This window comes from Eucyclogobius newberryi, unplaced genomic scaffold (genome assembly GCF_026437365.1).
Source record: "Eucyclogobius newberryi isolate DKJ021-1_F unplaced genomic scaffold, fEucNew1.0.hap1 SCAF_22, whole genome shotgun sequence".
Classification (NCBI taxonomy): domain Eukaryota; kingdom Metazoa; phylum Chordata; class Actinopteri; order Gobiiformes; family Gobiidae; genus Eucyclogobius; species Eucyclogobius newberryi.
The window spans coordinates 6,741,366-6,758,865 of NW_027315857.1; the positions used below are offsets into that span (position 1 = coordinate 6,741,366).

At 43.2% G+C, this 17,500-nt stretch overlaps 1 protein-coding gene across 5 annotated transcripts; it reads right to left on the reverse strand.

Annotated features, from left to right (window-relative positions):
* Nucleotides 1-208: 208 nt before the first annotated feature.
* Nucleotides 209-14,506, reverse strand: elavl2 (ELAV like neuron-specific RNA binding protein 2). Of its 5 annotated transcripts, none has more exons than XM_072458481.1 (8): nt 13,871-14,506; nt 9,017-9,106; nt 8,317-8,557; nt 6,031-6,134; nt 5,350-5,503; nt 5,048-5,273; nt 4,692-4,730; nt 209-2,291 (listed from the first exon to the last, which is right to left on the reverse strand). In XM_072458481.1, exons 2-8 carry the CDS (start codon nt 9,086-9,088, stop codon nt 1,961-1,963), a joined length of 1,167 nt encoding a protein of 388 aa, XP_072314582.1. In that variant the 5' UTR covers nt 9,089-9,106; nt 13,871-14,506; the 3' UTR covers nt 209-1,960. The 5 variants fall into 5 exon arrangements, with proteins under 5 accessions (XP_072314582.1, XP_072314583.1, XP_072314580.1 ...); XM_072458482.1 differs by having other exon boundaries at nt 5,087-5,273; nt 8,317-8,560; nt 13,871-14,502; XM_072458479.1 differs by having other exon boundaries at nt 8,317-8,560; nt 13,871-14,501.
* Nucleotides 14,507-17,500: the final 2,994 nt, after the last annotated feature.

Below are 17,500 nucleotides of genomic sequence, written 5' to 3' on the forward strand. Positions count from 1 at the left end.
AATCTGGCACCAACTATACTATAATGTGCAGCTTTGTTTAACCTTTGAAATCCTCTGACAGACGGGACGTCGGAATCATCTGTTGATACATTAACATGAATGATATATTGTATTTTGTAAATCTCACTGTGAAACGCTGGAGAGTTTGGCTGCTTCATGTTGGAAGAACGGAACTTCAGGCAGGAAGAAGAATACATCAAAAACTGCATTGCCCTTCAACTTATATTTATTGATGTACTGAACATGAAAAAGTATTCAAACACAAAGTAAACACGTACATCCTCTTTAGATACTCAAAAAGATATTCTATTCCAAAATGTAATGAACCAAGTCAGACTATACAACTTTAAATAAATAATCATTCTCACATTAAGAATTGAGATAAGAGGCGGGGCCCACAGTTCGTCACCGCAGCGACAGGATCAGGAGAATCTCAGGCCAAATCAAAGCGACTGTTTAGAAAAGCACAACACAAATTCCTGCTCAAACTGTGGGTCCGACCTCACAGCAGCTCATCGAGACTCAAGAGAAACTTTACAAGAAACACAAAGAAACACAAAAGGAAAAGCAGTCGCAGATCAGAACTGGAATGCATAGCACACTGCTGCGGGAGGCGGGGCCAGTCACTCTCAACTCCACCCTCTCTCCAGCCTTCCCCAAAGTGAATAAAGCAATATACACTTTACGATTTTAAAGACAGGTTATATGCATTACGTATATATATGAGTATGAAAAAAAAAATAATCAAACCTGTGGTTTGTATCCATTCTGTACCACATAAATATATATCTATAATGTTTATATATAAAAAAAAAAAAAAAAAAAAAAAAAATGTCTATAGTTTCTTAATACCTTTTTTTATACGAAGCAAGACTATCTACAGACCAAACAACAAATTGATGCACTGTAATGCAAGTCCAGAGGACAAACCAGATTCAAAAAAGGCCAACTTAAATTAAAATCTTAAATATTCAAACCCAAAAGACTCATAAAACAAATGATTTAGAATCACACTTTTCAAACAAGTTGAAAGGAGAACAGAAAGCGGCCAAATAGTGAACATAAAGGTTATTTACACAGCTCAAAGCTCAGAGTAACTTCAGTGTGTCCTCTTAGTGACGTTAAACTCCAGCTTCAGGTTCCTGTGTCGGAAGAACTGACTTTAGGGCGTCTCCTCATCACATTAGCGTCGATGCCAAACCAAACAGGAAGCGAGTTGCTAACACCAGAGTGACAGGAGGACCACAGATGATTTACAAATGAAACCATCACTGCCATTGATCTAGAATCTAAGAGAATACAAACATCTCAAAAGTATCTTTTACATCATAAATCTCTCCAGAAATTTCAACCGCTGCAAACTTTCTTGTAAAGTTCAAAAGCTCACAAGGTGTCATATGAAGATATTTCTCAAAGTATCCAAGTCAAAATATTTTGTTCCAGGTCCAGTAAAAAGTGTCTCCAAATTTTTCTTTTTATAAAAATAGATGCTTTAAACCCACATCAAAGAGGTTCTTAGCTCTTTGGCAAGGTACTGCTTAAGAATTTTTTTTTGTCTTTTATCCATAAGTTTACAATATGTAACATTATGCAGCCAACCAATAACCAAGTCATAATACAACAGAATACTTACAAATCAACTCAACGGCAAATATGTGAAAAGAAGGACTTTGTAACCACTGAAGACTAAAGGCTAAAGCGACAGACAGAACTGAAAGCACCACACAGACGCACACGACTGAGATGAACCAAAGACTAAACCAGTTTAAGCCAGTCCAGACGGTCCATCAGCGCCAGGCCCACGCCGGCGTCTTTTCTTTAAAGGAGATTCAAAGCATAAAGCATAGCAAGAAGAACAGAAAGTAACGGCGCTCGAAGCTAAATATGTCGTGGTAATACAGATTTACAAAGCTTTAATAATGTAGAAAGGTGGTTCAGTCTCAGGCTGTGCGAATCCACATCAGGCTTTGTGTGTTTTGTTGGTTTTGAACGACACTTGCAGCACTCTGTCTCCGAGGCGATATCCATTCAAACTGGCGATGGCCACGGCCGCCTCGTCGTAGTTGGTCATGGTGACAAAGCCAAATCCTTTGCACTTGTTTGTGTTGAAGTCGCGGATCACTTTGACGTTTGTGACGGCTCCGAATGGACCGAACATCTGCCACAAGATGCTCTCGTCTGCGTCGGGCGCCAGGTTGTACACAAAGATGCACCAGCCTGTGCCCGCGTGGCCCGGGAGGTTTATTCCCGCAAGACTCGTCACGCCATCGATGGCCATCGGAGAGAAGCGGCTGTGGACACACACACACCAGTTACATCACATCTACTCACTACACACTACTCACTACACACACCAACGACACACACAACACCCAGGGCCGAGTCTAAGGCACATTCACAAAAGTCATTGGACTGAACTCTTTGAGCAGACACATCTCCTCCTCGCCTGTAGAGGCGCTGCTCACAGAATCAGCCAAATAAATGAGCCTCTGCCTCATCAGTAACACAAACATGGAGTGGGACTTAAAGGTCCCATAACATGCAAAATCGACTTTTCAGAGCTTTTAACCTTCTTACGTTGCTATTTGTGCTTCATATATGTACCCAGAGTGTTTTTTTGATTGATTCCCGCAGTGTTTAGCTATATTACAGACTATCTCCTTTCCTCGAATCTCCAAACTGACGGGCGGTGGGGGCAAGACCGCGTCATAAGGACAAGCACATAGATCTATATAAATATCTGTTCTGCGCACGCTGTAGAATTAACACCAGTTTTATTTAGTCTCAAAGTAGACTCTTTCTCACTCACTCGCGGGGTGCGGCGCACCGCGGAGCTTACAGCACACAGCTGTGGGGCTACGTCACGGGTGGGCGGGGCACACACGCTCTCACTGAGACTACGTCACGGGTTGGGCGGGGGAGCCAGATCGCTCTTCGCAAGGGTGGGGGCGAATATCAAACCAAGCCGTTTGCATTTCCGGGTTGGTGAGGGGGTCCAAGGTCTGGGTGATATTTCTTAACTATTATGTTAAGGGTGTTGCACAAACCTTATTATTAGCAGATATACACTTAGGATAGACTATGAAACATGAAAAAAGCATGTTATGGCACCTTTAAGCAGTGTTTGGTTTCATTTTTTGTCTTGAGTTTAGCTCACAACCTGCCTCACAAGTAAGCTCAGCGTCAGAGCACAGACCATGTGTTTAATCTTCAGAAGTTTGAAGAAGTCCAGAGTAAAGAAATCTCATCTGATTGAGACGTACAGTGTGACCTCACATTGACCTCTTCAGCTTAATAATGGAAGAGCAAAAGCCACGTGTCCACATTTAAGTCAATTCAAGCATTTTTGTTGTTGGGATCCATTTAGCTCCATTATTATTGTTATCGCATTGTTATTTTTATAGTAAGTAATACTTTCAAACTCCTACAACGTTGCGTGTAATTTGTCTCATTATCAAGCTCGGCTTCATTTGCGTTCACAAAGAACGTAAACGTTAGTTTTTTTTTATATATTTTAACTGGCAAATATTCCTTTGAGAGGAAAATTCGTATATAACAATTAACCTGCCTAGCATTTAAAACACTTAAATATTTTTGAAAATAAATTAATGGCCACAAATGGATTAAATAATCTAAATTTAATCTTATTCAAACCCTTTCCTTTGGCTCACAACAACAAACAGCTTTGTGAGGAATAACAGGTAAGATTATGCTCTGGTACTTCCTGTCTCCTCTCTCTCCTTCACGTATGTTCTGTGCTCGCTCGCTCTGCCCCGTGTAAACTCAGGAAGTCGCTGCATGCTACACGCCCAAAACATGTGTGTGCCGCCTGTGACTTAAAGGCGGTATGGACGATTTTTCGGCGATTTGAGAACACAGGCGGAAGTGCGCATGCACCTCCCCCGTGCGGACTGTTACAACACACACGTGCGTTTGTTTATTAGCGCAACGGATCACATCGCATCGCTCGTCTCCCGTAGATTTCTGTCCACTTCTGCATCAACTCGAAATGTCTTTCTCCGTCTTCATTTTGCCCCGTCACTGAGGGAACTATATTATGATAGATCCATGCGCTTAGGCACGCGGAAACGTGGGCACGAACCCTACGCAGCTGCAGGTGAGCGGTAGGTGCGTTTTACGATTGATACGTGGCAGGACTAATGATTTATCCACGCCACGAGGAAATATGATAACAAATTTGCTGAAAAAAATCGTCCATACCACCTTTAAGTGGATCCTGGAGACATTTCTGCTGTATACCGTAGGTAACAAAAAACCCACAAGTAACGTTCCACAGCCATAAATTATCGCAGTAAATTGAAAAAACAGTTTATCTTGACATCCCTATCCACAACCAGACCGCAGTTTGCTTTTTTGGCCAGGATCAGAGTTAAATTGCACATTCACACTGACCCAAACCAACCGTACTATCCAGGTGGACTGTTCCAGATTCTAATTCAAAGTGTATTGTGATTGCGCCCCAGTCTCACACAGAAAGTGTCTCAGAGCATTAGCTGCCCCCGACACATGACGGGCGTGTCCTCAGAGCCGGACTCAACACTGCCAAATCTTGAAAGGCTCTGATGCAACGCGCTTTAAAACAGGACGCTGTGTCCATAATAGATCAAGGTGAATGTGATTCAACTATGCAACTTAGTGCAACAGTCGCTCTGACGGCGGTGTGTGTTTACCTTTTGACTCCATAGGCCATGTTAAGCAAATTGTCCAACCTGAGGAGAGAGAGAGGTGCATTAGAGCAGACAGGAGTGTGGTTGTGTGCAGATGATGAATGGTGACAACATGGCACAGATGAGTAACACAGCAGTGTGTGTGTGTGTGTGTGTGTGTGTGTGTGTGTGTGTGTGTGTGTGTGTGTGTGTGTGTGTGTGTGTGTGTGGGGGCTGGAGCACACATGTACTCAGCGTTATACTGCTACAGTAACACGATGGACTTGTTCTGTCTGTAGCACTCTGCTTTGGGCTCGGGTGTGGGCTCGAGGTGTACTCTGGGTGTGCATGTGGGTGTGCGCTCGGGTGTGCTCCGTTACCTGAAGCGCTGTGCCTGCTGTGCGAGGGGCCCTGGGTACCTTCGATTGGGCGATTGGTAGAGCTGCGACAGCAGAGCCTGGCTCGTCTTCTGGCTCGGGTTGTTGGCAAACTTGACCGTAATGGGCTCGGTGGCACCAGGCGGCTTCTGACAGTTGAGCCCTTTGATGGCCTCCTCCGCCTCCACTCGCCGGTCAAAGCGGATGAAGCCCACTCCTCTGGAGACGCCTGACGACACAATCACGTCACATTTAGACACAAACATGATGCACCTTCAGTAAAACAGTCTTTGACAGCCACTCACCGGTGACCTGGTCCACCAGGATGCGTGAGGTAATGATGCGGCCATACTGAGAGAAGAGCTGCTCCAGTTCTTTCTGAGTCATTGTTTTTGGTAAACCGCTGACATACAAGTTTGCATCTCTGATTGAGGCGGAGCTTGGCCGAGCATAGGACACCTGAGGAGACAACACAACTGCTTCAGAACACGTGGAGCATCATCTGAGGTGTGCGAGTGAGGAGCTGAGGAGCGCTGTGTGTCTCCTTCATACTTCAGTTTATGCCAATATTTGTAAAATACATTCCTGTGGCTCATTCAGGGTTTTTGCACCTCTGACAGAGCAGCTCGGATCTAGATAGAAGTATTTAATGTTGTATCTTTTGTTTGATTTGTGGAGGAGCCGGGTTTAGAAAGTTCTCCAACACATGTGCTTATTTACATGTAAATTAATAACTGTCATTTGGACTGAACTGGACCTGGTCCTCAGACCTTTGTACAGGAGTGTGTGGACAGCAGTGTGTGCGCAGAATGCTAATGGGCTGCTCCTCTGAAGGCGCGCGGCGCTGCTGTGACCATAGAAACAGTTGTGAGTGGAGCTGGGCAGCTGTGCCCAGATTAACAATAGGCTCTTCTCCTACTCCTTCCTCAAAGCCCCTCCCCCTCTGTCAAAGGAGCTTCTCTCACACACCCACCCACACAGCTTACCTTGATAGTTTTGGTCTGAAGCCTTAAGCCATTTAAAGTATTAATGGCCTTTTCTGCATCTTTCGGGTCCACATAGTTGACAAAACCATAGCCCAGACTCTGGCCTGTAATCAGAGACAGACATTTCATTGTCAAAAACAGAAAAGGACTTAAGAGCAAAGGCTTGGCACACAGAGCTCACACATTCAACCGTCCCCCCCCAAATACTGAGATATTCATTTTAGTTGTGTTAATATCCTGGTCCCACAGCAGAGACATCAGCCTTGCTCTCTTCAGTTTATCTCCAAACTGTACAATAGATTGACACCCACTCGACGAGCACAGCGCCAATTCAATCTTCTTCTCCCACACACAGGTCTCTGTACAATCTGCACTGGTCAAGTTCAACAGCTCCAGCCGCTTCAGCACATTAATGTGCCGCATAAGCAACTTGGATTTGATTGTGAAACTTGTGTGTGGTCACATGTTTGTGCTCTCAGGCTGCACACATCACAACTGCTGCTCAATATGTCACACTTTACAGCCCTGAGGCTAGTGATGTGTCAATACTCCAATTACAAACGTCACTTTGGTACCAAGTAAAATGTCTTTAGTCGATACAAATTACAATGCCACAGGGAAAATATCAAACACTTTTGACAATAGAAAGTCATTTTTAACATAAATTAGTAGTATGTTTTAGACCTGTTCTGACATTGATCACAACCATTTTAAAACTTGTCAGGAAAAGTCCAATTTTGTCCAATTTGTGATTCCCCCAATATTGATACTTGTTCAAATGAGAATCTAGTTTATTAAAGTGTGATTATTGTGTTTCGACAAACTTGACATAATATTAAAATCTCATGCATACGATATTGCCAAAATATTAATTTAATAATACAATACATTTTTCTTAAATGCTTTGACAAGCTTCTGGTGTGACATATACTTAAAATGTGCAATATTCAGTCTCAACAGTCATGTCTTAACTGATGATACAAGATCACAATATTTTGGTTGTCATTATATTGAGAGTGAATCTTCATGTCGTTCTCACTACAATGAGATCATTTACAGCTAAATGTAATGGACATGTTGGAGGTGAACATGAGCCTGTTCCTTTGAGGGTTTAGAAAAGACACAAGTCACATTATAAAAAGTATGGATACACAATCATGAATTTTACACTGATCATTGATCATTTCTGTGTTTGCCACATATAACGGATAAAGGAAAACCGATAATACATTTTTATATTAAGCTTATTTTGCTAATAGGTCTAAATGAGGCCAGATATACCATAAAAAGCCTAAAGTAAAATCTGCCTGCTTTTAAATTCAATAATCTAATATCTATGGCCCACAAGGCTGAACCTACATTAAGTTCATTCATTTTGTTGCCACATGTTAAGTTATGATAATAGTTTACAGGTTTATGTGGGGGCTTCACACCTGCAGCGCCGACAGTGGCTGCTATGAATGACTGCGAGTGACACCATCTCAACTCTGTGTCCGTAAACAATAAAAATAGTGAATTAAAGTTAGGGGAGGAGTCAGCCAAAGCGCTGACTCGGCAGAAAAACCGGAGCTGCACTGAACAATCATCACAGCAGCGGCTCAAACAGACAAACGCCTCTCACTGCACAGAGCGGCACTATCGTTCTTTGGTTTGATCAAGAACTAAAACAAAAAGACGATTGTCACAGTCCGACCCGGTTAGCGTCCATGTCAAGTGGGTTAATCGCTGATGAGGGCTGGCTCGTGTTTGTATTCTAACTGCTGTGGTGAAAACTTTCATATTACTTGTTAGATTAAGCCTGTAGTCGCTCCCCTGCATCGCGGGGCTGGGCTGAAATATCTCTACTCCAAAACAAAAAAGCCCTTACACGTAAACTATCCTCCTGTGGGTGCAGCTGGAGCCGGGGGCGGGGCCAAGCTCAGATAAAAAGCAGGTGAATATTTTGGGCTTATAATTATCAGATCAAATTATCAGTAGAAAATGTAATTATTGGATTATCGGTGGGACATCTGTGACCGATATTACCATACAACCACATATAAAACCACTGCCAACAAATGACTTGAGGCTGATCATGAAGTCCCTCTATTCACACAGCCACAGGTAAAAATACTCAATAAGCTGACCACTTGGTGAAGCATCTTCCAACATAGAACAACAACAGGAGCCTTTTCAAAGTCTAAAGCACAATTCTAAAGCACAAACTACAACAGGAGAAAAAGCGAATCCAAGCAGTGCACGAGGACATCGGGACATAAAGCAGCACTAGTCTGTAGTGCGCGTTACCTGTGATCTTGTCCCGCACCAGTTTGCACGACTCAATGTCTCCGATGCTGCCGAACAGGCTCTTGAGCTCCTCCTGCGTCATGTTCTGGGGCAGGTAGTTGACAATCAGGTTGGTCTTGCTGTCCTCGATGCTGCCCGACTCCACAGGAGATGAGCAGTTGTTGGAGATAGTGGATGGGCCGTTGCTTGTGTTGTTGCATGTGGGCCCGTTGGACAGCTGTGTTTCCATGGCAGCAATTACCTGCTAAAGAGACAGAAAAGAAACAAGTCAAAGCTGGCTCTGGCGTGGAGGATTCAGCACTGGCTAAAAAGGACGCTCTTCAGACATTTGCTCAAAGACGTGAACACAAACAGGGGGGGGGGCCTGGTTGGTGAGTTAATTTGTATAAAACAAAGTGATCAGAATTGAATGTGTTAAGCGTGAGAAGCAGAAGAGAAGAGAGAGCAGAGCAGCCCGGATGTGCAACCACAGCAGCCTGAGACAACAGCAGTCAATGTGTGAAGAGCCATCCTTTAGATCAGCACATGCACCAGGACACCACGAGCGGCTAGCTTTAGCATTAGCATTCCACACACTGCATGAGACCATACCAATACAGACAAGCTGGAACTCATGTGTTACTGTTTGAACTCAAAGTTTAGCGTGGCGTCATTGGTATGGCCTGAGCACGGACACAAGTGAAATAAAAGTGCCACAGACCCCAGTCCAAGGCTCAGGCGCCCACGACCCGCTCCTAAGCAGAGAGGCCACATCGCACAGTCTGACTGCCATGACAGAGGGGAGGCGCGTCTGAAACGTGACAGAAGACTCAGTTAGATTAGCAGCAGCATCAGGTCAGCACATGTCAGCGAGAGAGGGGAGGGGCCACAGTCTACACAGTGTGAGAGGACCACAAGCAGAACATCTACAAGGAACACACATCTGTCACGATCAAACTACAGCCCTAACATGCCACTAAAACACCACTAAACTCCTGGTGACGAGCTATTGACCCAGTGACCTACCCACAGCCTCCTGCAGCTCAAACCTCCAAACACCTCCATCTGAGAGAGCCGTTTCCACATGAGGCAACAGTGAGGTCTGCAGCAGTCTCATGACTGAATTCAACATTCAAAAAACAGTCCAATCACTCACACATGCTCATTATGTCCCTGAAAACTGCAGATTCATATGAGGCACTACTTAAAACTGTACACTCACTCCAGCAGCATCCCCTTTAAATACTCATCTCTCTCAGAGTTGAGTTTAAACTGATGTTAAAGACAGAGCAGAACAGAGCTCACTGTGATGTTACGGGTCAGAGCTGTGTCAGGGTGGGACCACAGCAGTGTCATGTGACTCAGCACTACTTGACAGTCAGGTGCAGGTCCTGCTGTTCAGTGGAGGAGTGTGGAGCCAAAAGAACATATTGTGACAGTGACGAGCTTCAGTCTGTTTGAAATGTTTCACCTTAGTACAAAGCACACATGTTGGCTGTTGTCCCACCGCAGAGAGCCACAAGGCACAAATATTTCATTAGATAAACACTTGGACAAGATACCTGGCACCACATCTCTCCCAAAATGTTGGACTCAGAGTGAGAGGCGAGGCAGCCCTGTCCTCTGGAGCCTCACACAAACATGCACAAGGACAGCTCTTGTCTTCTTATCCACAAACGGCAGATTAATGTCACTTTTACTGTGGTCATGTTCTTAAGGCAGCTCCATGCGCTCCTCATGATTTTATACTCCATGTACTATACACCAAGTATTTTAAATACTTCAGAATGTGCAGCCAGTGACGTGTGTGTGACACTGCACAACCCACGCTGGACTTCCAAAGCTTTATGGGGACATTACTGGACACATTTCCTTGAGTCTGATCTCAACCATAGACACTACACTACTTTTTACCCATTTCAAAACGTTGATCTATAGGTGGGAAATATTAGCAAAAAATGAATATATAGCAATTGATAGCGTTATAGCAATTGATAGCGTTATAGACGTACTACATTAGAGTGTAACGTCCATAGTAAAAAAAGAGCTAATTAATAGTAAAATAAACAGAAATGGCAGGGAGATTCTAATAAAAAAGGGTATACAAATGTATACACGTTTAGGATCCATTCACATTCTGTGCAAGATAATGCCAAATAAATATAAAAATAATAATACAATTCAACCAATATTGTCCATCCCTACATTGACCTAATATTGAAGGGTTTATACATCTCATGGGGACCTGCATCTTGTCCTCATACAGTGACCTTGAACACTACAGGCCGGCCACAGCAGCTCCACAGCAGCTCAGATCTTCTGACTCACGTTAAGGGACAGAGAAGCTTCATGTGAACTCTGACCCACACTCAACATAAACACAGTCCTCATGCGGCTTCACAAATCATCTCCACGGACACAAACACAACCCTAAACCTGGCGCTGCTTTCGTGTGCTGTCGGACACGTTGTGAACATGACTTAATAATAAGCAGGAGTTGTTTGCTGGAGTTGGGGAAATGGGAATTCTGACGCAGCACAAACGAGCAGAGTTGTGACGTCAGCGGCTTTTGATCGCAAGAGTCAAAAGAGACAATGAGACTGATGGACGGGTATTTTGCATCAAGGGACATTTAATCCTGGGACTCTACTGTAAGTGAGTCTGAGAACAGATACAGAGTGGGATCGTCTCAGCGTCTGACCAAAAGCACATGACCATACGCAGGATATTTCCATTTGCACTGCCCGACACGCATACGACAGTGGCATGAGACGCAGAGGAAGTAGCTGTGCGGTTCAAATTGTGAGGCGACCGCGTGCTAATCATCTTTATACAGCTGGTTTGGCCCACACGAGGACAGAGGCGAGGACAGAGGCGAGGACGCTGTGATGTCCCGATGTCCGCAGGATCAGGACCGCCCTGTTTCCCTCGTCACCCCGAGGGATGGGGAGAGGGTGCAGTGTCACAGTCATGTGGCACATGCCCCGGACGGAGCCGTATCCTGGCTGCGCGGCGTGGAGCTCCTATGCAGCAGCCTTTATTTAGAAAGGCTCAATAATGTATAAAGACAAGTGCTGCTCTCTGTGTCGCTCACCAGCTCAGAGCTGCTCACTGGCCACGCAGGACACACACTGAAAGGCACATGGAAATGCATACATGGATTTAATAGGAGTGGGCAATATTCACGAGAATGGCTATTTTTGTTGTTGAGTATCAATTCAACTGAAATGTGATTAATAAAAAGTCTAATTGCAGTTTGTTCGTGAAACGCCTCTAAAAAGGTAATAAATGCCAAAAGTGAAGAAATATCACTTTAGAACATAACTTATTCATTTATGTTTTAAATCTGCACTATTTTAAAGCATTTATACTATAAATGTAAATGCAAATTTTGCCCACACCTATAGTATTTATACATTGAGGAAGTTCCCATGCTTCTCCAACTGAGGACCATCAACTACAGTCAAGCAAATCATTCTTTACAAAGGCCACGACCTTTAATTTTGACAAAGTTAAGCACAGTAAAGTTTCCCCGTCTCATTCTAGGCTTCCTACACCATTGAGAGCATACTGAGGTTATTCTGAGACATTGGACACTCACAAACCGCATTTACAAGGGGAAAATGCTGAAATATTGACCTTTTTATTGTCAAAACTTTGCATTAATCGTGAATTTCAAAAAGGTAATAAAGATGGGCGCCGCTGATGAGACAACGAGCTGCACCTGCGCGGACTGCCGCACGAGACGCCGGCGCCGACACCGTCACACAAACCGCGGCCATAAACCACCAAAACCCGCTTTAATTCAGCCTCTGTCACAACGTGGCCTTTTGCTCCGCGGACCTGACTCGTAACACACGTGAGGCGGCGGCGTGCTTTGCAAACAGCTCGGACACAGATGTGCTGCGGGCGTGTTGTAATTGTTGTGTTTAGTAACGAGTCAAAAGGACATTTAAAAAGGAGAAAGTGCGGCGGCTTTGAGCTACTTTCACCCCCGCGTGCGTCTGCGGCCACAGCACGAGGTCTGCGCCGCGAGCCTTTTGGACGCACACTGAGGGTTTTTTTTGTTGTTCCGTGGTTTATCTTACCTGGAGGTGTTTAGTCGGCGGCTGCGGGGATATTTATCGATGTAAAGTATGGAGACATCAAACTTTAGGTCGCAGTCTTTCCGCAGTGAATAGGGGGCGTTGGCGGGAACGCGGCCACCCTAAATAAACTAATTAGAGCCTCAACCAATCAGAATAGAGACAAAGTTTGAACGCGGAAATGGACGATCGGATAATTCATTTAGCGCAGGTGTACGAGGGTTTAGTGCCAGTCGACTTTAAACTGCGAAATACTTTTACGTTTACAATATTTAAACAGTTTTTTTTTTGCATCTGTGCATTGCCTACGAAATTATTCAGTTTCTATTTTAAATATTTTGAACTTGCTGTAACCTTTTTGCTTTCAGGACAGACCTGCTCCATCCATAATTTACCACCAGCCTATATTATAGCCATCGCAGGGGTTTTAAATTGAGCTATACAATATTGACTAGGTTGTCTCTCTGAAAATAGACGTTGCCATAAGACAAGATCATGCCATTTAAACGTGGGTTATAAAAGACCAACAAAGGATGGTTTTAACAGTTAAACGACAACTACATTAATTTATGTTTAGTATTTACAATTTGGTACTGTGCTTCTGCACCAATACAATCCCTCCACTAAGGGACAAATAGCCAGATGGGTTTTCTTATACCCAACGAAAAATGTTCTACCCTAAAGGGGAACTTTGGCTACAGCTTTAACACCGACAGGATTTTACACAAATAATTACCATGGGCTTAGAATTGGGCATGTTCCAACAAAGATTCACACCCTACAGGGCTATAATGTGAATGAGATTAAATGGCCAATTTCAACATATTACCATAGATTTTTTTCCCTTTTTTGTCCGTCAAAGGATCCATGAAATAAAGTCTGAATGAACAGTTTGACCACTTTACTATCAAAACTACTAAACCCCACATGCCTCTCTTCATCAAAGTGCTCTTATTGTCTAAACCCAACCACTCTGAGAAGTCAGGAGGTGCCCTCAGTCTGGCTTTGTGTTTTACCGCCCATCCTGCACTGAAACCACACACTGTACAATAAATGCAGGCTATATACATGCATAGGTCTATTACATACATTTAGCGCTTACAAGGCAAAAACCATTGTCTGAAAATCACATGTCATGAGTCCAGGTGCACATCCAGGGTTAGTTCAAAAAGCATAAAGATCCTCCCCAATATCGAAACACTCCCTTTGGCTTGTACCATCCTTCTAACCTTGAAATGTCAGTGATCAAATAGTCCGTGCAGGAGCCAGTGGAAATGGCCACATGTGCAGACACTGCCCACTTCTCCTCAGTCTCCCAAGTACAATCACCACAACCGAGAGTAGAGCGTCGTCAACGTGGAGCCATGAATGCACCACGCACTGTCCTATGGGCTCACATGCAATAAGGTACAGTAGTGTTCTGCTGGCTGCCTGAACACCATCTGACAAGGTTTCAGTTTCAAGGAGCAAATGCGTAAAAAATATCTTACCGTTTCTACAAATGAAAGTTATGGACGTCCTTAGGCAAACAATCTCAAACACCTGGCCAATAGCACGTAAAATGGTGAATTCCGCTCTCTTTAGCTCAAACTTAAGAACATAAAATCAAACACAAACAATATAAAATGAGGAAATGAAATATTTATTAAATAAAAACACACAAATGGTTTCCAGTGAGAAAATGCATGGAACAAAAGGGAACAAAAAGGAAAAGAATAAATAAAAGGAATCAAAGAATTAAAAAAGCCGGCTTGTGCCTGTCTCGCTCTTTACAGGTGCGCCACACAAATACGCGACATCACTGAGTGGAAACAACGCGAGGAGGAGGTTCTCTTTAAAAAGAACATAGTCCTGCCGCGTGTTATATAGCGCCGTACCACATCGCGTCCATATCTCTCCGCTCTCAGCCTACAACGAGCACTCGCGCTCTGGACGCGGACGGATACTCGTGCGCAGCGCCGCTCCCCCCACGCCCCCTGCTATTGGCTCTCGCACGCTCTTCCACGAGCACTCAAATCAGAGCACGCCATTTGCCGTCACTGCAGTCACTCAAAGACATCAAGCGTTTTTCCTAAATATGGCATTTGAAGTCAAACACCGCCTCGCGGAGACTTACGCGCAGCACAAGGCGAGGAAGCTGTGCGTTGGAGTGGCAGCGAAATCTAAGCGCAAAATGCACTCCGTTTAGCATCAGACAGTGAGATACAGGGGCTTTCTTTTACATGCACCCCTATGTGAGGACTACAAACTCCTGTGACATTGTTTTTTACATCGGTACATACGCGGTGTCACGTAGAGACTGTGCAGCAGGCTCAGCACCATGGACAGCTCCGCTCTGCTCCGGCTGCCTACACGCGTCCACCGTCTGCCACACAGACACAAACACACAGTCAATGGGTTGCCCTCCACCATCATCCTACACACTCAGGCTGCGCACTGCTGCCTGGCTCTGTTCTGCTGCAGAATCACTCCAGATGTAATATTTCATCAGTACAGTAGGATAGAGACACTGAAGTCGTGGCTCAGGATCAGCCACAATGCAAAGACTGGAGGGTGGAGCAACTGTTTAAGATCAGTGTAATGCAAATGGCTGTAAATGAATGCATTATGAAACAAAATCACGAACAATAGTATTGTAACGGGTTAACATGTACAGTCAGTATACAAAAATGAAGAGGGTAAATAATCCTGAGGGAAAGTGTCACACAATATATTGTTTAGGATATTTTGAATACATACACTTCTAAACTTGTCTGAAATATTCATGAAATAGAACACTTAATGCCAGTAATATGGTCCATAATAAAAGGAAGGGCAAGTTTATTTGTAGAGCACAATTCGTACACAAGGTACCTCAAAGTGCTTCACACAACAGGAATCAAATGCATTAAAATAAAGCTTGTTTGGAGAGGCCAGTGAGCAGGCTGTTACAGTAGTCAAACGCAGTAGTCTAAACCTGGGGGTCAGCACCAAGAGGCTGGACTGGATTTTGCTCGGGTACCACATTTCTGTCAGGGGCCCTCGGCATCTTGGCCCTGAAACGCCTCACCAAAGAAGCTGCTGGATTGAGAAGAATCGGTCCTCCAGAGTGCTTGAACACAGAGGACATTTTGGACATGAATCGGATAAAAGGTAATGGATGAAAAGTGGTTTAATAGGTCCACAGTGCTTAAATAGTCTTCACACTGATGAGACAGCAAACAAACCCAACTACTTCCTGCTTCCTGTTCATGAGCAAACATGGCTAACATGCATGCTACTTGGTAAAAAGAGCATTCATGGTTCATAGTTTAAATATCTAATTTATCTTGGATGACGTGGGGAAGTAACGTCATGATATATTTGGTTTTATTTGCTGTTTTTCATGTCACAATTTTCCTGGAAGTTGTTTGTCAAGCAATCAGCCCCTTATGGCCACACCCACCACCTTTCACAGTCAGAGGCGTGGCTTCACAGGACACACCTTTTAAAGACATTCTGCATTTAGTGAACGTTTAAATTGAAGTGAATTATTAACCTTATTCTGGCTAAAATAGACTATAGTTCTAGGTTTTATTGCACTAAAATGTATAAAAGCTGTGTCATTACTGTGAGCGGGATGCAACTCTTGTTTATGTTGAAATGTTTCACCATAACATTCCACAGTATGGCATACAATATAACATAAAACTGCATAGAGAATATTTGAAAATATTGTTTTAACTTTCTAATTTCAAGTGTCTTTAAGCAAAGAAGTACAAAAATAAAATTTTTGACTGCCAAATTACACAATAAATGCTTGTGATAAGATGTAATTCTTAATGTACAAATGAAGGCGGCTGGTCCTCACAAAAGCACAAGTTTAAAAGGCCAATACTGTTTTGTAAACTCTTGACAAAATGCAAGATGTCTATGGGTGTCAGCATCATTTTGATCATCAAATATGTATTATTCTGTTTTATATTGTTTGTAGCTATAGCGACTGCCCTAATTTCTCATCATTCTTATATTTGACACACAAAAAGCAAAATATGTCCAATCCAAAGGGAAAAAGGTAATAATTAAAAACATTACTCTTGTATCCTTTCACCAGTTAAACAGTGCAATTAATACAGTTTATGGCTCTGCAGTGACCAAAGCAGAAGAAGGTTTTGGATGTCCAGTGTTTCCAGTCACAGTCACGGCTAACAGTGGCTGAATGGTGCACCGGGGAGCGGCTCGAAGGTAACCTAATCTAATGGAGAAGGGACCAGACCAGGCTCTATATTTCACATGTTGAAATATGAATAAATATGGATTATGTACGCCTCCCCGGAGACTGTGTAGGTTAGGACAAAGGGCATTATCCTCATCCATCACGAGAGGACCTTTGCTTGGCCCAGTCAATAATGAGGCAGTGACAGAACGCGGCAAGAAGCCTCAGCAGCTCATGCATTTTTATACTATTTTGAACCAAAATCTGTGTGTATATAGACATTTTTTTTAGGGATAAATAAGGACAATGATGATGACAACAACACTTACAAAAATAATAATAAAAGTGTATGCAAACAGTAAATCTGATTAGACAAACAAACAATAATAATACAAGCAGAGTGGGAAAAATGCTTCCAATAGATATTACAGACTCTGCATGTGATAGATTATTTGAAAATTTGGAATAATACAGAAAAAATATTAGGTAACATAATAACTAAAATTGCACAGCATGGACAGACATAATTCATAGTGAACAAATAGTTTATTAGGAAGGATTCAGTAAAATACAACCATGAAAAACAGAATTTCAAATATGATAAACAAAAATCAACAAATAAACAATGAATGCCAAAAGATTCAACAGTACAGATTCCATATAATTGATTTAACATTTTAATTTATTCTCATTCGTTATGATGACATTTGTTACTTAAAAACTGCACAAAAATGTACTCTTATTTACTGTTCTTTCACATTCAAACAATTAAGACTCTGAAATGTCCCCCATCTGGATCCTCTTATGTTCTCTGTCCATTGATATTCTGTAAAACTGAGCCGGTAGGTCACGCCCCTTTGACTATTAGATGTCGAGGATGACTGCTCTTGACCCTTGACCCCTCCTCCTCCTACATCCGCCTACATTACATCAGAAGCTGCTCCTT

Excerpts from the sequence above, each read along its gene's own strand:
- elavl2 (XM_072458479.1), bottom strand. The coding sequence starts at position 9,088 with ATGGCAGTCAGACTGTGCGATGTGGCCTCTCTGCTTAGGAGCGGGTCG. Across the intron at positions 5,274-5,349 it reads CCTGGTGGACCAGGTCACCG|GCGTCTCCAGAGGAGTGGGC; the intron begins GTGAGTGGCTGT and ends TTGTGTCGTCAG. Across the intron at positions 2,292-4,691 it reads ATGGCCTATGGAGTCAAAAG|CCGCTTCTCTCCGATGGCCA; the intron begins GTAAACACACAC and ends GTGTGTCCACAG.